The sequence below is a fragment of the Rattus norvegicus genome, chromosome 10, assembly GCF_021556685.1.
Source record: "Rattus norvegicus strain SHRSP/BbbUtx chromosome 10, alternate assembly SHRSP_T2T, whole genome shotgun sequence".
NCBI classification, from domain to species: Eukaryota; Metazoa; Chordata; class Mammalia; order Rodentia; family Muridae; genus Rattus; species Rattus norvegicus.
This window is the reverse complement of record NC_141543.1, coordinates 111,874,381-111,894,887: the sequence shown is the minus strand read 5'-3', so window position 1 is coordinate 111,894,887 and position 20,507 is coordinate 111,874,381. Positions and strand designations below refer to the sequence as shown.

General features: G+C 54.4%; 2 protein-coding genes across 5 annotated transcripts in view; one reads left to right on the top strand and one right to left on the bottom strand.

Moving 5' to 3' along the window:
- Bahcc1 (BAH domain and coiled-coil containing 1) overlaps positions 1-14,256 on the bottom strand; it is a 61,207-nt gene extending 46,951 nt beyond the window's left edge. For all 4 annotated transcript variants that reach the window (XM_087575083.1, XM_087575086.1, XM_087575085.1 and 1 more), the window contains exons 1-2: positions 14,080-14,256; positions 9,925-10,325 (exon numbers count right to left, since the gene is read on the bottom strand). In XM_087575083.1, the coding sequence (XP_087431209.1) occupies positions 9,925-10,105 (181 nt within the window). In that variant the 5' untranslated portion in view covers positions 10,106-10,325; positions 14,080-14,256. The remainder of the gene's footprint in view (positions 1-9,924; positions 10,326-14,079) is intronic.
- Positions 9,708-12,006, top strand: LOC148003214 (uncharacterized). Its single transcript, XM_087575175.1, has 4 exons — positions 9,708-9,894; positions 9,947-10,351; positions 10,990-11,171; positions 11,371-12,006. Exons 1-4 carry the CDS (start codon positions 9,708-9,710, stop codon positions 11,491-11,493), a joined length of 897 nt encoding a protein of 298 aa, XP_087431301.1. The 3' UTR covers positions 11,494-12,006.
- Positions 14,257-20,507: the final 6,251 nt, after the last annotated feature.

Here is a 20,507-nt window from a genome sequence, read left to right as displayed (position 1 = left end):
TTCTAGCATCAGGCTCAGGGCCAGCTGCCTATTACAGGGAAGTGGGAGCAAGGGTAAGGTTGGGGGTCTCCTTAGGGCCTTCCGGGGAGCCTGGATGAGCTCTGACCCCACTTGGGTGGGCAGCTGGCAAAGGGAAGACTTGAGGAAATTCTGCCTGGATCAGAGGACACGAATGGTGGCCATCCAGGCCACAGAATGAGAGACCTGTGCATCATCCAGAGGAGGCTCTACCCCAGCTCAGTCTGAGTTTCTGAGAGCCTGTGTGGCTCCAAGCTCACACCCCACTCCCTACCCCTGCCTGCAATCTGGGGAAGCCACGTGCTGCCCTGCACTCTGTAGCCTGGCTCTCTGTCTCACACAAACCACACAAACCCCTAGGTAGTGGTGCAGCTAGGAAATGGCTTCTGTCAGGGCTCAGGCTGCTGGGTCTGTGGCAGACAGTATTCTGACTGGGAGAAGGGACAAGTTTACACACTTCAGGCGTCCCCAGAGTCCTGAGGAGTGGGGACAGCTCACAACGGAGTCTACAGCAATGCTGGAGGGATCCAGAAGAAAAGCTGGGACAGAGAAGTGGGGTGAGGGGTGCGTGGAGTCAGCTTTGAGATACCTAGAGGTCGGAACAAGGCTGAAAGGCAGGAAGGCCTTAGTGAGAAGAGAGGCTTCCACTTGAAGGAATAAACCCTAAGAAGAGGTCTCTGCGAGCCAGCATCCCGAGACCAGGGTGTGAGGGGAGCAGGGGCCTGGTATGGTCATGGGAATGCTAGGATAGTCTCCCATGTTTCTGGCATCTACCCTATTTGTACCCCAACACACACACACACACACACATACACACACACACACACACATACACACAAAGTATGGGTGGGACTTCAGGTTGACTGCGTGACTAGAATGCCATGAAAGTCAGGGGCCATCGCCTCCAGGGGAGCTTGTAGAAACTGTGGGTTGTGTCCTCCAACTTGCCCTCTTCTCTGGTTTTCTCTGAGTAAAAATGCTGCCCCCTCAGAAGGATGCCTGACGGCCCCAGGGGCAAGAACTAGTAATATATCTGCGGTTCAACCCACCCTGTGCCCCAGATTCCTGACCCACAGAATCTGAAATAATAAACATTTGCTGCTTTAAACTCCCGATGATGAGGAGGATATTTGTTAACCGTCCTGCAAGAGCTAATGAATATGTATCGAGAGGAGACAGAACCATAGGGTGGTGTAGCCTTCCCACAGAGCCCAGAGCACACAGGGGAACCCCCAGGAGGGCAAAGGGAGGTACTGGAGGGCAGCCAGCAACACTGGGGACAGACCTGCTTCTGCAGAAGACAGAAGTGCAGATTCAGGTAGGAAGCATCCAGTATCCTGGCCAACAGGAGGGTCCTGTGGACCCCAGCACCCTTGTGGGCCCCACCTTCCTAGCCTATGTCTGAAGACGTGTCCCCTGCTCACCTATGGAAGGCCCTTCTGCACTTGATCATTCTGGGTTTTTTTTTTTTTTTATTTACTATAAATCGGCAGAGTTCTAAAAGACAAATAGGATGACTCTGTGTGCAATTTTTTGTTGTTGTTGTTTTCTTCTTAACTTTATGTTCTGAAAATGATAAGGCCTCATTCGGGGTTAGCCTAAGATGTATTGTAATTTAATTTCGTTTCAATTTCCGCATTACCTTAAGGAAAATTAAAAGTTTATTTTTAGGATACCCAAAGGGTTGTGAAACGTCTCAAAATGGGGGTTGGTTTCCAGGCAAGTTTCCCACAAGGTGACCCGATGACCTGGGGGTGATATGGTGCATAGAAATGCTGGCCGGGGGTTGGGGATTTAGCTCAGTGGTAGAGCGCTTGCCTAGGAAGCGCAAGGCCCTGGGTTCGGTCCCCAGCTCCGAAAAAAAGAACCAAAAAAAAAAAAAAAAAAAAAAAAAAAAGAAATGCTGGCCGGGTCAGAGAGGCTACTTTGGTACACGGAACTGGCAGAGCCTGAGGGGGCCTGGCACAGGGCAAGAAGGGGCCAGGACTCTAGAGGCCAGGTCATTAGCTAGGGACAGATGGGCCTTGCATAGAGAGGAGTGAAGCAGGGGGCTGAGTCAGGGCAGGCTGAGTGTGAGTCCTTCTGTAACAGGCACAGGGACCTCGAACGGAGACAGTGAGAGCTAGCAAGGACGAGCAGAGGAACCGGAGTGTGGAAAGTCAAGAGAATCGAGAAGAGCTTTGGGGAAGGACTTTGCTGAGTTGTTTATGTTTGTGGTGAAGTAGACATAGCATCTGAGAGGGAGACAGCAGAGCTAAGCCCGGGCAGCATCTCTAGGTTCGGTGGCCAAGCATGAAGTAGGCAGAGGGTTAAGGTGGGGACTGACCAGCAACCCGGCAAGGAGGAATAGGCTCACTCCTCCTGCTCATGGTCAGCTCAACATGGGGACATCTTTGTGAAAAGGAGTTCAGAAAAGGGCAGGGCCAACTTCATGGGGTGCCCGGAGAAGCTGAGGGGGCTCACGACACTAGCGACACTAGCAGACATCTAGGGGAGGCCTTGGGTGGTGTCACAGAGGGTCACAGGGCCTGCAGTTCTGCTCCATCAGTAGGTGGCAGAGATCAAAGGCTGGAGCGGGTGATCCAGGAAGCCCTAGAGGAAAAGGACTCACTGTCACTGGATGACAATGGCTCTGGCCACGGCCACTGGGATGTGAACCCCAAAGGGTTGAGAACAGTGAGCAGGTGTGAACTGTCACATGTATGCTTGGGGTGTGTGTGTGTGTGTGTGTGTGTGTGTGTGTGTGTGTGTGTGTGTGTGTGTCAGTCACCTGGCAGCTGCTGGCTGGGAAGCTATATCCAGGTGTGTAGTTTGGGCTTCGAAAAGGGGAGAAAACCTGCCAGGCCTACAAGGGAACCCACCCTAAAGGGAATCCCCTTCTCCACAGTGTCCTGGGTGCTCACCTCAGGCTCCTACATCCTCCTCAATGCAGTCCTCACCCTGTCCTGTCCCACTCCCAGGTTGCTGGCCCTGAGGAGTCCAGTCCCATCCTGAACCCTCCGTGGATCCTCCTCTGGAGCCTTTGCAAAAGGCAGGGAAAGCAAGCCCCCCTGTTCTACCACAAAAGGACGGACAGGTGAGGGAAAGAGAGCCCAGCTCTCGCACGAGGACTATATCTGGCGGGTTCTTTTCTTACTAGTCGGGCTGATTCTGCTCTTTGGGCAGGACACCCCAGAATCACCCTGTTCTTTGCCTTGCACACCCCCCATGTGTAGTTCAGAAGCACAATCATCCTTCACTCCAGTCTTCCCCTGGGGGAATAAAAAAATCGCATCCCTGCTCCGAGGTAGGATCCCACTCTTTGCTTTGCTTGCCTTTTCTTCCCAGCGGCAGGCACGCAGTGGATACTCTACCAATAACGGAGTGAGCAGTGTCTCCAGCCAGCCGAAAAGCCTTCCCATTCAGACACTGGACTCTTTGTTGGGGCTGGGGGTGGGGGGAAAGGGACAGGAGCCAACCCACCTGTTCGCTCCCCCAGGTCATAATGAAAGAGATGTTTCCTGGCCCACAGAATCTGGAATCTAATCATGTAGACAGCTGCAGCTGCAGCCTACAAGCAGCGGCTTGATGTGTCTAAGCTTGGACACTGGACACCTCTCCACCAGGCGTGAGGTCCACTGTGAACCCAGAGCTGGTCCTGAAACGGGGCAAGGGTGTCCCCTTCTTCGGCACCCACTAACACCTCCCCTGAGCCCACGCCCCACGCCTACGGTGGCAGCTGCTCGCAGGGCCACAGGAGGCAGTGGTATTATATATTACGACAAACAGGGGCAGCCCACTGACAAATAGGCCTGCGTGATCTAAACGGTATATTATCCCATAAAAACGTCAGCGGGCAGAGCGTCGGAGCCAAAGCGGAGTGCCGTCCCATGCCGGAGGCCCTTCGAGGCCCTGCTCCTTACCGGCAGGGTGGGGCTGAGAGGTGATTTTCTAGGCCTTGCACAGTGGTTGTGATTCTGTTTTTTTTTTTTTGCTTGTTACACCATGTCTATTGGGGAGGAGAATGAGGTCCCAGAGGTTAATGGGGACCAGGAACCCCAGGGGAGACGTTCCCTGGCAGGCAAAGGGGTTGGACATGGGACAGAGTAAGTCACCTAATTTGCCAAAGAGACAAGGCACGTGCTTTGAATCCTGAAGCTAGCTCACCGGTTGTCTGAAACCAAGGAGATACACACACCCAATCTGGAGGCCTCCTGGGCAGGCCACCTCCCTCCCCTGCAGGATCAGGGACTTCAGAACCTCTGGATAAAGGAGTTTCAGGGACCTGCCTGCCAAAGGGTCGGAGGCAGCAGCTGCGTCCTGGGATTCTTTGGGAGATCTCTAGAGTCATATTGGTCAATATTGCAAGAAGGCATTTCCTCAAGGACTCCCCAGGCAGAGACCTCCCCTGCTGTGCCAGGCTGAGGACAGGGCCCCTAGGCCCCTCCAACGTGATTCCGAAGCAGGCTGAGCTGGGGCAGCAGGGGTGAGGAGGTAGGTTAGAACTCTCTCGGGACTTTGGCCTCCACAATCAATCTGCACAGGATCCAGGGGATAGGGCAGCCTATACCACTGTGGGGACTTAAGAGTCAGATGTTTGTGGTAAAGAGGATACAGGCAGGACTCCTGGGGCCTCAGAGGAAGAAGGGCAAAGAGGCACTGGGGTGACCACCATGGCTCCCTTCCGCTGCCCGGAAAGCCCTGATTCCCAGTGGTAGTGTTTGAACTTTATCATCTGTGCTTGGGAATTCCCAGTTCAGAGTCTGGAGCTGGACCAAGGCATTCTGGGAAATGTAGTCCTTGGGGGAGTTGCAGGGGTCAGTAGAATGGGGAGTTAGGGGGTGTTTGGTTAGGGAAGAACGAGAGAGCCAAGGATGCCACCCTGACACTCACACCAGAGTGGAAGTTTAAAATGTCAGGGAACTGGATTCACTTAAAAATCCACTGCCTAAGTCCACACGGTTTTTTCTGAACAAGAAGTCCTGGCTGGTTCCTTTTATTTTGGCGGGAGAGAGACCTCCTCAGAGAGGATGGTCCCAACCCAGTCTCACAAACAGAAAGAAGCATTCATTCCCACATCCCTTCACTCCTCCGCCTAGGACCTCCAGACACAGACAGAGAATGGGTGGGGGTAGGGGGTGAGAGGTTGGGGTGCGACCTGCTGCCTCCCCTCTGAGAGCCCGTGAGCCTCCTGAAGCTCCCGAGTTATTTATGTTCACAGCCTGCTCTGATGACATATGTAAGTTGACAGCGAACATCCTATCAACTTGCTGGAGTGTATCTTGATTGTTAAAACACACTCTTAAAGGTGTACAATCATTTATCAAATTAAAATAGCCAAGCTTTGCTTGTTCCTCCTCTGTCTTCCTGGATAGAACCCCAAGCAGCCTCCTGCCTCCTCTGGCCTTCTGTATTAGCACCGAATTCTGCTCCCCAGAGACCCTTCTCCGATGCCTGGGACCCTGGCCTCAGCACCCCACCCCCACCACACACACACACACCCTGCCCCAGGCCAGGGCAAGCCCACTAATCGCCAAGAAGTGACAAACGCCAGAAGCCCCACCAATTAAATTTAAACTCATGCAAAGCTCAGTGGCTAGTAAATTATTATTTTTATTAGCTTGAACCAAGTTCCCGTAAGAGAGAAAGTCAACTTGCTCCCATGAATGGCTCTTGTATAATTTATTTAACTCTGTGCTTTTTGCCAAAGCCTGGAATATTTTTAGCTCGTTCTGTTGTTGGATTTGGCTTTTTTATGTGTGTTTCTGAGGGGTATTTTTAGCCACATCCATGTTATCCTAACTGCCTCCTATGCGTTTCTGCCCTGTCTGTGCGGGCTGCTGAACTCTGTCTCACAGGGAACCGAGGGAGATTTCTAAGAATAACCGAGTAGTGTTTGGGGGTGCCGTATTTTCCGGGGAGATGTGCTATTTGCACCGTGTCACTCTCGCCCCGGCCACCAATTCGCCCTATTGCTCACATGCCTTGGATATTCCACTGGAGAACTCGATGTTTCCCCTATAGGAATAATCAGACATGGTGGCAGCGTAGGCCCCACTGAGAAAAAACCCACATTCCAAAAACAGCTTTGGTGGAGCGGGCGCGGCTGACGCAGCCGGCCCAGTCTATGCAGCCGCCAGATTCCCGGATCCCCGCGGCTCCGTTGGGTACAGCGGTAGCTTTGATGTCTAGCTCTGTCACTTGCGGAGCAGAATGGATAGAAGCTCGGAAAGTAACTCTTTTCACACCTACTTAATGTTGGTAACTGCTGCAGAGACACTCTATCGTGCGGCGGAGTTAATGAGGTATTTACGAAAATGTATTTTTTTTCTTTACAAAAAAAAAAAAACACCCTCATGATGAGAGGGACACCTTTGATGGGGTCTTTTTTTTATTTTTTTTACACAGGAAATTGTCTTTTTATTTATTTATATTTTAAATCTGTGAGGCTAGGCAGAGTTTGGGTGGTTGATTGTTTTATTTTACTTCGGAGACCTGGTCATCCAAAGCGCCTTTAACAGGAAATAGGTTGGCAGTCTCCCTCCAGAAAGAGCCTGCCCGAATCTCCCCCCCGCCCCCCCAAAGCTGTAGCCAAGACACATGGCTGCACAGGCCAATGGCTGCACAGGCCAAGCTGGATCACACCCCAAAGCCAAAGGGGATGGACGAGTCCAAAAAGAGGATTCACACCAAGAAGTGAACCAGCCCCTTGGTGGAGCCCCAGCCCCGGGGGCGGGAGGGGGTGTGACTCTAGGAGGATAGGACAGGAGCTGACCCAGCCGGAAAGGGGGAGGGGTGTTCGAGCACACAGCTCCCGAGTTTCTCCCGAAGCCAGCTGCCTCCCGATTAAACCCGTTCCCGGGGAGAGAAGAGATCCCCCCAAGTAACTCCAGGCAGTAGCACGGAGGAGAAAACCTAGATTAGTTCATGTCGATTTTTTCCTTTGTGTGTATGTGTGTGTGTGTGTGTGTGTGTGTGTGTGTGTGTTCCCCCCCATCCCTAGATTTCACAGCTTTGCCTCCGGACCATCTGTATTAAAGACAAAAAAGAAAAAAAAAATCTAACACTGAACTAAAAATACTGGTTCCAAACATTTTAATTGCACCTCTCGGTGACAAGGTTAAGGGAGCAGTGCTTTACCATAAACCTACAGCTCGGATGTAAAGCTACTGCACTTTCAGTTCAGGGAAAACAATGGAAGACGCCCTGGAGCCCATCACCCCCACCCCCCACCCCAAACATCGACCCTTAGGGTCCTGCAAGCTGACACCATCAAAGTACCAGGTGGAATGAAGCAGGACAGGAAGTGGAGAGACCCCTTAGCCCAGCCTGACTAGGCAGGTGGGAAGAGCATGCCATACAAGGAGGCCCTTCCTGGGGGGGGGGGGTGTCTGCATCCTATGCAGACTCAGGGAAGATTCTTCCCCAGCAGTTTTGCTCTCGGCTCAGCAGTTGGGGCAGGGAGGGGCAGGCTGAACTACTGCAGCCTTGGCCTGTGGGCCAAGGCCATCCACAGGGAGAGGGAGAATAGAAGAAGGTGGCCATTTGGAAATCCGCACATGAAATCCACACTCAAGATCTAAAGGCAAATCCCTTAACTTTTTTTTTTCTTTCTAAATGAGGACCCACACAGACGCAGGCTAAAGTACAGGGGAATTGAGTATAACTCCCGTTTTTAAAAATACGTGTAGCAAGATTCTAAAAACGAACGCGGGATTCTGGCTATCCTGGCTCTTAACAGTCGCAAAAGGCTTCCAGACCCATACAGCGCGGCTGGGCTTCCCATGGCGACCCAGTCCAGCATCTCCAAACACAATGGGTTCCTCTGGTGCCCAAGGGGATGACAACTGAGCCTTGGGAAGCAGGAGACACATGGCCCCTCCAGCACTGAAAGAGGGAGCCCTCTAGGGCCCCCAGGAACCAGGAAGAGTGTGGGGTCACAGACTAAGACCTGGTACAGTTTCTCACAGCTCTCTGTGGCCTGTAGTCCAAGAACCACGTGGTCCAAGTTAGCATGAGCAAGACAAAGGTCCAGGCCACTTCGCCACATTCCTACCTGACTGGGCATTACCCAGATCTGGAAACACGGGGGGGAAAAAAGAAGAAATGGCTGCTGCCCAAGAGCTGACTGGGCTAAGGGCCGGTCGGTGAGTTGGGGGCAGGAGGCAGCAGTGACCCAAACTGATAGGGAGCTGGGTTTGGCCTAGCTGCCCCCCAAGGGGCAGAGCCCCAGCCAGCCTGGGTACTGCTGTGGAAACTTGCTCTCTGCAGCACTATGACCTACCAGGCTGGAGGGCACTGCACACTGGAGGAAGAGGGCAGAGGCATCCCTCAGACCCTCAACCCTGCAGACTGTCACTAGAAGCTGAGGCTGGTGGGGAAGCTGGGCACTGACCCTGCTGCCGCCACCATCGCGTCAAAGTCTTCCCTCCCCTCCCCAATGGGCCAGAGCTGAGTGGGCAGCATCTCGGTGCATCGGTAAGAATAGACAATAACCTCAAGGATATAGGGGAAAGATATTTTAAATTCATCAATTGATCAGTCGAGTACTTTCCTTTCTCTTTCCAGCCATAAATCTAGAAGGGGTAAAAATGGAGAGAAAGGAGAGGAAAAAGAAAAAGAAGGGGGCCACAGAGATGAAGGCAAAGCCTCGCTGAGGATCCAGCTGGAAAGGCAAGCGGGCTCACCGCGAGCAGGAGGCTGGCCACTCTAGCCCAGGGCTGCATACTCAGACTAACCTCGTGCCAGAAAAACTGAAGGCCCTTTAGTAATTAAGCAATTTCAAGGATTTTTTTAAAAAAGAAAATGTGGTATTTTTTTCCTTTTTGACTGCCTTTCCTACCAATATTTTCCCTTCTAGCCCTGTCGTTGCCATCCGTTTTAATCCACACACTAATTGTAATCCCATTAAAGCAGATATAATTTTATTACTATTCACGGTTCATCAAGCTAATAATAATAACCGTTACTGCCAAACTGAAAAATAAAGCAGCAAATAATATTTCTGATGTTTAGAATAAACTGTAAACAAAAGCAAGCCGACCTGCGAGGGTGACCCGGCAGGTCCACGCGCAGTCCCTTAGGCTCCCCCAGCTCCGCCCACGCTGGTCAGTGACTTCCCCGCCAGCTGCGGCTTCGCTCCAGAGATTGGGTCAGCGCTACCAAGGACAGACCCCTGGGGAAGGGGACATCAGTGGGCCGCAACACGGGGGCGTGTCGGGAATGATCAGAACAGCACAGGGTCTCTGGTCTTGAAGCTAAAGAGCCCGGACTCGCCTGCACCGAAATCCCGAGCAGAGCGCCGCTCTGAGTTCCCGCGGTGCGGGATGTGCGGTCCGTACTCGGGCCACGCTTAGCCCCTGCGTTAGCAGGATACCAGAGGCACTTGTTAAAGCGCATGCATCCCCTGCAAACCCATTCTCGCCCTGACACTTCAAGGCTTTATATAGAAACAGGATTTTCTCGTCTTACACTAGCAGTTCCCATTAGCGCTCCCCGGGCGCACACGGCTCTCTAATCCGCGGGCCGGACGCGCCCTGGCCCCCTCCCCCAGCCACACAGTCGTTCGGTCCCTGCAGAAAGCGCCACGGTGTCTCAGACGCTGAACGTCTTAACGAGGTGAATGCAAAATGCAGAAAAGAGGCTTCCGCAGAATTTACTTCTGCAGAAAGTGGTGGGGGAGGTTGGCTAGGAGTTGAAGGCTTGGTTTGATGACTGCTCTCGGGCTTCCCTGCGTGACCTGGGGTAGCCCGGGAAAGACTGCTGGAAGCGGCGTGGGCAAGCCCGTGAGCGCGGCCCGCTCGGCGTTGCGCAGGGAAATGAAACCGAAGCTCCGAAAAGCGGAGGAGCCGGCGCTCTTGGCACTGGGCACTGTTTCCGGCTGCGGCAGGGCATCCCGTACCGCACCCGCCCCGGCCGGACACTGACCTGTGTGCGAAGCCATCGGCAGCGGCGACGGGAAGTACTTTCCGGGCTGGAAATGCGCGGCCGGTTGCGCGGCGGGGCCGGCGGGGGCGAGGCGCGCGGCGGCGGCGGCGCTGCGGTGGCCCAGGCTCCCGCGCTCCGATAGCAAATGAGGCGGCGGCGGCGCAAAGTCTCGGCCATCCATGCCGGGCCCCGGCCCCGGCCCGCCGCCGCCGCCTCCAGCAAGCAGCGTGGCCGGGGCCTGGGAACGGCTGGGAGTGCAGGCGGCGCGCGGGCGGCGCGCAGGAGGCGGTGTCCGGGGTCACCGGAGGCACAGACAGCCGAGCCGGTCAGCACACCGGCGGACTGGGCTTCTCCGCGGGCGGCCGCGCTCCGAGCCGGCGACCGCCGTGCAGGTCCATGGTCTGCAGAGGCAAGCAGAAGAGACTCGGTGACTAGGGGGTTCTTCTCGCCCGGGGTACCCGCCCCTCCTGCTACGGTCCCCCTCCTCGCGCGCCAACCAGTGTGGCATCCAGACCGGACAGCGAGGCTGGGAGCGCTCGGAGGACTCCCTACTGCACACGCTTACGCGCCGGGTCATTGGAGCCGCCCTGCACGCGGGTCCGCGAGCACACACGCACCGTCCGAGCCACGCTTGGCCTGCAAGAGCCAGAGGCAACCCAACCGCGCTGCGCGCAGCTTCCCTTTCTGGTCCCTGAGAGTCCCTGCGGCGAAGGCGCCGTTGCGAAGAGGCTGCTGGCTCCGCTGGGTGATAAAAACCCAAATCTGCGAAGCCATCACGCACACTCGCACGCGCGCGCACACACACACACACACACACTCACACACACACGCACACCCTCTCCCCTCCCCCGCTGCCCAAAGGTGTCTCGGAGGAAAAAGCCCGGGGTCCACGCTTCGCCCCCCCCCATCCCCGCCTGTCTTTCTGAGGTCCAGCTTTTACTACATTCCGCTTAACCGAATAACCATGCTAATTAAGCGAGTAATTTTATTGATTGTAACTCAAGAGTTCTTTTTTAAATAACCTTCCTTTTCTCCTCTCTCCCATCCCCCCCATGCGTCTTTCAGTCCATTCTTTTGAATGTCGTCCCCCACTCAGCACCAGTGGGACCGCCCCCCCACCCCAGCATTGTGCCACAACCCCAGACTGGCGTCCCCTGGGCTCCGGGCACCCCTCGACCGCCGCCGGCATCACCTGGGCCGCTACGCCGCAGTGCCTGGCCTGCTGTCCCCGAGCCCGGAGCTTCCCGGTGAGGCTGGAACAATCACCCCGCCCCCCAATCAAATTCGCCCAGGATCTTCCTCTGCGGATTGGGGGTTTGGGGGGGAGGGGGCTCAGAGAGTCAGAAATTGTTTTCTCTGGGCCTCCCAAATCGGCCACAATGTTTCTCCATCCAGCGCCTGCTCGGGATCACCTAACCAAGGCTGTTCTCCCCGCGTGGCACCTAGGTCGACCCTGCAGGGAAGGAGCACAGACCAAGCACAGCTCAGCCTTCTCCTGCGTCGGGGTCCCAGCAGACCTCGGTCCTCGGGTCTTCCATTCCCATCTCTGGCAGGGCTGGCTTAAAATGACCCTCCTCTCCCTTTTCTTCTACCCCTCCCACCGCGGAAGTCTGCTCCCGGGCGAAATCGGAGACAATTTCAAACTCCGAGAGGAGCAACCGAGCAAGCGAAATAAACTGTACAACCACCATGCACGTGCGACCAAAGTCTCTCGACCCTCCTCCATTTCGAATACTTCTCTCCTTATTTCCGAAATATGCATTGTTTTAACACTTCGTCTCGGTTCCAACAGAACGGAGATACTCTTAACTGTGAACTTTGCAGACAATCAAAACCTTTTTAAAAGCCATCCCACCGTGACAACAAAGCGATTAAGATGTTTTCTATTTCGTAAATACCATTTAAAATTGCTATATTTTATGCTCTGAGTTCTACAGTGTCTTATTTGCACACTATTTTGTGTCTGATTTAATCTATAACCGAAAACATAATGTATTAAGTGAATACATATTTGCTCAGCTGATAAGCTTTTTTAATATTTATTCGGAGAATTTTGCATTGTAAATAAACGGGACTACACAAAGACTTCTCTTTGTGCTCAAACTGCATACAAAGGGGTTTGGTGCTCTCTTCCCTCTGGGGAGCTTCACTCTCCCCGGGTACAACAAATAATTCGCGCTGGGCCTACTCGGCGATAGCCAAGGCGATGAAGGCTCGAGCAGGGCCGAGGCGCAGAAGGCGCCGGGGTTAGGGGAGGGGCTGCCCAGGGCTGGAGAGGGACTTGCGTGCCCCTACCCAGGCCGGCGCCTCTCGAACCCCGGAGGGCGCCGGGCAGGACAAAGGGAAAGGAGGAAGGGGAGGGAGGTCAGGAACCTGCGGCTTCAAAGGCGCCGAGGGCCGAAGTTGGGTCGGAGGCTGCGCGCGCGGTACAAGGCTTCGCGACGGTCTCCGGGGGAGTCGTGTGCGCTGGGCTTTTGTTCTGGGCCCCCACCCCCAGTAAGACATTTCAAAGTAGGAGCGAAAGTGGGGGCTGCCCGCGATTCTCGGGACGCGGGCTCTGAGCTCACGCAGCAGCCTTCCTCTCCACCCCCTGCGGGCCGATCGCCGGCTTGTCCGTGCCTTTCTCACAAGCCTGCTAGACTTTCTACGCAAACAAGGGGTGGGTTATGCCTCCGGTACCCGCCGCTGTGCTTCTGGCCAAACTGGAGGGGACTTTTCTTTGTGTTCCGTCCTGCCCGAGAGCTACTGCGCCGCCCCGGTCTGCTCGCGCCCTGGGCCTGGGAGACCCGGCTCCAAACGGAGCCAGGAAGGGCAGAAGCTGAGGCCAGAGTCCGAGAACCGCGGCCGGAAGCTGAGGGGCAGCAGTTCGCCGAGTCCGGAGACTCCGAGGCCTCCCAGAGCCCAACCCCGGGTCAGGACACCGCAATGGACCCCGGGCAGGATTGGAACAGTGGCAGCGGGCAGAGAGCCGCGCGCGGCCGGAGAGTAGCCGACAAGAGCACCTCTAAAGAACCCGAACCCCAGAAATCCTCCCCCGGGTGGCTGGGCGTGACCCCCAGAACTGCGGTCCCTCCCGAGGCTAGGCCAGCACTCGTACCCCCAGCTCAAGGTTTGCTTTGTTTTCAAATTTCGCATCTAAACGCCGGGTCTGAGACGCCTTTGTCCTCCGGTGGAGGCCAAGCTCTGGGGTCCGTGGGCTCCCTCCTGCCGAGTTTCCCTCGCGGGTGGGCGCAATGGGGCCTGCAAGGCCAGGCCGTAGCCAAGAGCGCGCCGGGAGCGAAGGGCTCCAGCGTCGCTACACAACCCGCTCCCTGCGAAACGCCCTCCCCCCCATCAGCCCAGATAGGAACGGGGGACTGGGTGTTGCAAGACCCCCGCTCTGGGGGATGAACCGGTCCCCGGACCACGCCACGCGGGTCGTGGCCTGAGCCCGCGTGCTGCCCACAAGGCACCGCATGAAGACGCCCCACTGCTCAGCCCCCCTCCTCCACCCCAACTCTTCCAGAAGGGGGGGGGAAGGAAATGTTCTGAAAAGAATTAAGTCTGTGGGGAGCGGAACCTGAAAACCTGCCAGTACCCCTCTAATCTCCTGTCCCCTCACGGAGGCCCGGAAAGCAACGACCGTGGCCACGGAGAGCCGACCGTTCCCTGCGCCACAGAACGACCGGGCGGATCCCATTCAAGATTGCTGGGGGAGGGGAGTAAGATGGGGGAGCAAATAATTGGGGTTCGCCCGCGGTTCCTCCAGAGCTGAGCTATCACTATTTGCCCATTCGGGGCTACCCGCGAGGCTCTTGCTGAACGAAGCTTGGCGGTCTCTGTCCTGTCTCGATAATTTATTTTTAATGCAGGGTGTCGATCGAGACAACAAGCGCTCAGAGCAAAGCAAGGACGCATTACAGGGGGAATTTTAAACCGATCGATAAAATTTTTCAGAGGAAAAATAATATCGTACTCATATATACAGTCCATCTTTTTTTTTTTTAAAAAAGCCTTTCAACAGCATAACGGATTTTAAAAGGGAAGCTCTATTATTTCTTAACATCACAATCCTGAATTTCTTCTGCTTAAAAAATGTAAACCCCCAAAAACCAAAATAATAAAATAATAAAAATACAAAAAAAATTTAAAATGAAAGCAATTTGAGTTACTTACTGGAGGCTGTTTCCTGGATACAATTGAATGCAATACAATTAAATCAGTAAATGTGACTTTGGTTTGTATTCCTATTGGTATTTTCAATGTGCTGACTGTTGCACTGTGAATGCACGGCTTCCACAACAACGACTCTAGCGAGCCCATCCAGAGCGGCTCTCAAACCTGCAGCCCGGCGCGGCGAGCCACGGGCCCTGCATACTAATAAGCTCGTGCCACTCAGCCCGGAGCAGCCGGAGCGCTGATTGGCCGCTCGGCCCTCCACGGCCCTGAGCTCGTGCCACTCATTCGGCGTAAACAGGCCTCCCAATAGGCTGGCGCCGGGCCAGGGAGCTGCCAATCAGGGAGCAGCAGGGCTACTACCAAGCCTGATGGCGCCTAATTCAAGCCCAGCGACTGCGCAGCTCCTTTGCGCAGATCATTGCTGCTGAATGGGAATGTGGTGGCGCAGGGCGGGAGAGGAGCACCCGGGAGTGAGAGCGCGTGTCCGTGTCCAGGGGAGATTTTGGGGTTTTATTTTTCTATAATTTGTCAGGTGTAACGTTTGGGTTTTTTTGTTTGTTTGTTTGCACAGAATAGAAAGGAAGAAATAGAAGAAATAGCCTCATGCTGTAAACCAGATGCCCTGTCCATACCGAGGGTCTGTCTGGCAGGTGGCGGAACCTCCTACACGTAGGCCCAACTTCCAAGCGCGGATTTCCGAATTGCCCCGCTGTACCTCCACTCCCAGGCGCCCCCCGCCCAAAGTAGGAATACGCTTCGGCCTGAGGCACGCCCACAAGGCTCCATAAATGCCCTTCCTCCTCCTGCCTAAGAGGCAGATGTACCTTTCTTCTTCAGCCATCTCTCTGTCCGCTCAATTATTATCTCCCTCCGACACACTTTGCGGAGCAGCAACCATCGAAGTGAAAAACCGAGGCTCCATTTCCGAGATAAGGATTTGCTTTTTCTATCGACCCCTACATTTTAAAAATATCTTCACTTGGTAATTTTAGGGGTGGTTGTCATGGTGTGAAAAACCATGCTTAGCATTTCTCAGTGCCTGTCCCTGCACATTCGCAAAATTCTCTCTACAATGGGAAGCAGCCTCTAAACAATTCTCTTTTATCATAATCAGAATCAAACCGCTTTTTAAAATATTCTGCAAGCAAATATTTCGGTTAGGATTTGGTTGCCTACCCAAATGTTATTTATTCTCAAGAAGTAGAGGTGATGTCTTAGTGGCGATGAATACATAATTTCTGCTTCTCTTTTTCTGTGTGTGCTTGGGGGTGGGGGGGTATATTTAAGTAGATGCCAAACGACACAGCGATATTCCTTTGGATTTTTCCAGTCTCTCCCCTGCGTGGACACAAAGGAGTTAAACCTGAGACCTGTGGTCTCCTCTCTTTCCCCGCCTCCCTCGCTTCTGCGAAACGGTCATGATTGGTTGGCACTCTGCCAGCCGGCTGTCCATCACTAAGTGTAAACAAGGCGCTGATTGGCTGTTATCCAGTCCGCACCGGGCCCCCTGAAAAAAGCAATTACTGGCTCCGCGGTTTCAAGGCTGCCCAAGGCCGCTTGATGAAAGGAGATAAACCGGGGACGGTTTCCAGGATCCCCGCGGGCCGACCCAGGCAGCTCCCGAGCCGAGGTGCGGCGGAGAGCCCGGGGATCAAAGGCATCTGAAGAGAAAGGGGAAGCGGGCGCACTGCCGGGCTGGCCTGGCCCCCTGCGGGCCGCGCTGACCTGGGAGGATGGGGGTGGCGGGCGGGAACTCCGGGATTTCCCCCTTGCTAGGGATCCGGCTTCGGCCGGCGCCCGTCCCAGGTAAGCCCGGGTCTCCGCAGCTCTCCGGACTAGATAGACGAGCCTGACTGCGGGGTGGAGACCCGAGGTCAGCCCGCGATTGAGTCCTCGTCTGCGCGGTGGCCGCTAGGCGCCGGGGCGCAGGAGCTGCCGGGAGGCGCATCTCCTGGAGATCCGATCAGCGCTCCTCTATCCAGTACGCGTTTGAATCCCGCCGCCCTGTGCAGGATGGGCGCAGACTCCGGCTCGGTGGGGACCCGGCGGCGAATTCGGGCCGGGCTTCGCCTGAGGTGAGCCCCGTTATTCCGGTCCCTCCGGCGGCGGGCAGCTGTGTCCCGCTTCGTACGCACACAGAGGAGCTTCCCGGCTCGGGAGAAACCGCTGCTGGCAACCGGAGGCCCCCGGACGCGAGCGCCCCTGTTCTCGGTTGGTGTAAGCATCCCTTGCAAGCCGCGGATTTTCTGAGTGCTTGAAATTCGAGTTCCTCGTTATTTTCTTTCACTGATTTTGTTTATTGATCCGGGGATCTTAATATCGATCTTCCCATTTAACGCATCCCCTCCATCCCATCCGTCCCCTCAAAAAAAAAAAAAAAAAAAGAAAGAAAAGAAAAGAAAAAGAGAAGAGAGGAAAAGAATTGGATCCTACGAGGACAACGGCGTGGCGATCCTCCGAGGGGACCCGGAAGGCCGGTGTGGGGGAGGGGCGCGCCTAGACAGCTCCGCACCCACCCTTCCATTTTGCGTAACCCGGGTCCCTTAGGCCGGGCCGGAAAGAACCCAGAGCTTGAGATCTAGCCCTACTGGGCAGTTGGAGGCAGTCGGAAGGGCCCACCGGTAATCCATCCGCACCCAGGCCTGCTGCTAGACTGGAGAACGCGAGGTTTCTTTCCCTCCTCAAGCCGGTTTAGAATCTTGGGGATCGGCACCTCCGGATCCCTAAAAGTTGGCCGTGAGGATTTGTCTCCAACCCCCGCCATGTGCTGTGTCCACACACCCCAGCCCCGGTTCTGTGTGGTCTCATATCCCTGAGAGCTCCCCCCCCCCCCGGGGTGTGAAAGGCCTGGGCTCCTCGCTGTCTCTCTCCCACCTCTGCGTCCTCTGTAACCTCAGCATTCACTAAAGTCTAGTAGCCTTTTTCCTCCTTCGCTCAATACTGTTTCAAAATAGTTGTTACAGCGAATAGCTGCCGACGCGCCTCTGGATGCCGCCAGAGGCTGGCAGCTGCCCAGCGCGGGCGCACAGCCCCCGGCAGTTCCACAAGACCAAAATAAGCTCCCGTGTTCCTCTCACAAGGCTCGGCCTCCCGGGCGGGCCCGGGCATGTCTGGCTGGGCTCGCTATCTGCTCGGAGCAAACCATCCTGGTTTCCTCCTTGACTTCCTGCTATCCAAAACTAACAAATGTTTTTCATTTTAGAAGAACAAGGCGTGAGGATCGGGGTCCTCCTAGAGCAGTGGTTCTCACCCTTCCGAGTGCTGCGACCCTTTAATACAGTTCCTCGTGTTGTAGTGACCCTCAACCATAAAGTTATTTTCGTTGCTACTTCATAACTGCGATTTTGCTACTGTTATATGAATCTTCAGTGTAACTATTTTTGGAGATAGAGGTTTGCCAAAGGGGTCATAACCCTTAGTTGGGGAGCTGCTGGGTCTAGAGGGAAAGGAGCAGGGAGGGTTAGAAAGAGGAGAGGAGACACGGCTATAAGCCATAGGTCAGCTTTTGCACTGGCGTCTCAGCTGTCACCCAAAGTTTTAAAAAATTGTACCTTATTAATGCTGCAGCCACAGACGCCCAGTTGCTAGCCCAGGGCACAATGGCTTCTGGATGCACCAGCCACCTCCTTAGCCTGTCGGATTCCCTTCGTGGTTTCCTCTAGGCTGGGGATACCCTACGTAGGCAGATGTGCTGCTCACACATCAGACTTCATCAAGCAATAGCGTGTGTGTGTGTGTGTGTGTGTGTGTGTGTGTGTGTGTGTGTGTGTGCACGTGCGCGCGCGCCCCCGTGAACACTTGTGCAGTTTTGGACATGTGCTCTGTCTACATGCGCATTCTGTGGGCTCACACATCATGTGTATGTATACCGCAAAATGTTTGGAGCCTCGAATCACGCCAAACACCTGAGTTAGATCCCGGGACCTCCTGGTTACTCCCGTGGTAGGAGGAGTGAACTGACTCTTGGAACAGGCAGGCCAGGCAGCACAGCATGCAGGCCCACATAAAAATAAATAAATGTAATTTAAAAAGACAGTTTAAATCTCACAACACACTGACACACGTCACACATGTACAAGCACCCTCAATTACGACTGACTAACCCGGTAGCGGGGCAGCCCATTACCCACAAACCCCGGTACCTCCCCCAGCATTCCCCCACTGCCCTTAGAAGGCAGGAGGCTGGAAGCAGGCCTAGGCCTCCCAGCTCCCAAATGACAGAGAGCCTACTGTGTGAACTCATTGAATAAATAATCACTTTTTAATACAAGGGGGTGGGGGTGTATCTCGAGTTACATAAAATTGTAAATGCCTGCTTGGGCCAGAGAACAGCGGCAACTGCTCTGCGGGGTAATTGTGTGTTGGGTGTCTCTCCATTGTTCCCTGGGCCATTAGTCAGAGGGCAAATTAGAAACAATTTCTTGACGACAAAAAAATTGACTCTTAATTCTTCCCACCAGAAGTGAAAGGGCCAAGTCCAGAGGCCAGGACCCAAGGCTGGAGCCTGAGAGCTACACTACGGTTCTGGATCTAGAGGGGCAGGGGACCTGGAGGGAGAGGGTTTGTACGTGAGCAGTACAATTGCATGCAGGTTGGATCCAAGCTGGAGAAAGTCGGGGAACAGGAGGGCCTGGGTAGGGCCTGATATTCCTCCCTCAGGGAGATGATAGCCAAATTGTAATCTCAGTCTAGAATCAGGATTTGAAGGGATAGTTGGGGCATTAAGATACCATATATATATATATGTGTGTGTGTGTGTGTGTGTGTGTGTGTGTACACATATACATATATACATACACACACACACCCTTCTTCTCAAAGGGTTACAATTCCAAAGCCTCCCCTTGGTACCGGTTGGAAGAGGAGGTCTCAGATCCTTACTCCTTCCCTGAGCCTTCTCAGTCATCCCAGGGTCTTCCTAGAAGCACTACTGAGGTCAGGGAAGGAATACTGTGGAGAAGGGTCTGAGTGTGGCCAAGCCCTCAGTTCTGTCCCCATACGTGTGTTCTGCTTGGTGTTCCATGCCTGAGAATGAGAGAAGAGAGTGGGGGTGCCTGTCGAAAGGTAAATGGGCTTCTCCCCACCCCCACCCCCACCCGCCTCGAGAACAGAACTTTCAAACAGAGCCCATCTATTTAGCTGGCCACAGAGGTGAGGGAACAGGAGGTGTTGAACTGATCTGTGGGCTCCTGCCCCCTTCCAACTGGAGTCTGGGCTGAGGCCCAGGTAAGGGGCAAAACACAGAAGCAGAAAGGGAAGAACTGCAGGATCCTGGTGAGTCCTCTCTTCTCCACACACCTCTGGAGGCCAGGTGTGCCCGTAGCCAACATCCTCCCCAAGGCATTTCCCTGACACAGCTCCAAACCAAGCCTGGAGCTTTGCTAAATTGAAGCTGGCTCAGGCCGGAGGGACCCCTGTGGGAGGCACAGGTTTTCCCTTCAAGGACGCAGACAGAGCTTCAGACCTGCTTCTAAGTTTTAAAAAGCAAGGAGAGAAGCCCCAGACCACTTTGAAGTCAGATAAACGGCTTCCCTTCCTCCCAGGGAGGTTTAAATTCTGTTGTTGCCCGATTTCCTCCAACCAGGTCAGGAGGCTGCTCAGCCCCCTCCATGCCCAGGAAAGGTGCTTGTTAAACACAGTCGTAATTTGTGGCTAAATATAACCTGGTGTGTTCACACGGAAAGCATAATTCAGAGGGCTTGTTGCGTGAGGTTATCAGTGAGGAGACCCATCTGGGGTAAATTAAAGTGATTTTCATAAAGGGCAGAAGCATCTATCACCAGGCCTCTCCAGGCCCTTTTACTAGTGATAGTGTGATGTCAGTACTAAAGGGGATCAGGGGAGGTGGAAGATACCCCATACCCCAGAGCTCAACAACTCCAGCCTCCTAGGTCTCTTCACCGAAGGCTTCTCCTAAGCCTGGGAAGGTTCTGGAGGAACAAACAGGGTTGGCTTTGGAGGCATGTTAGGACAGCTTTGGGGGTCCGCCTAAATAAGGAGTGATTTGTTTTCCTGTGAGGCTGATCCAGATAGCCCTCAGTCTACTTGGCAGGGCAGAAGTACCCTCTGTACTCTCCCACCCTCACCTCCCATGACTATGGGAGCCCAGGAGGGAAAGCCTGGGTGATCAGAGAGACTCTCAAGGATGGGTCAGGGTGGCTGAGTGGCTGAAAAAGTGACCCTGCTTAGAAACAAGTGCCTGGTCAGTCCACGTGTGGTGGTGGTGGTGGTGGTGGTGGTGGTGGTGGTGGTGGTGGTGGTGGTGGTGTGTGTGTGTGTGTGTGTGTGTGTGTGTGTGTGTGTGTGTTTCCAGGTACGTCCCCAATGTAGAGATGGCTTCAAGCCCACAAGAACACCTGCTTCCACTGCTAGCTGTAGCCTGGCTTTGAGGGAAGGATAGTGACTGTAGGGTTACAGATCTCAAC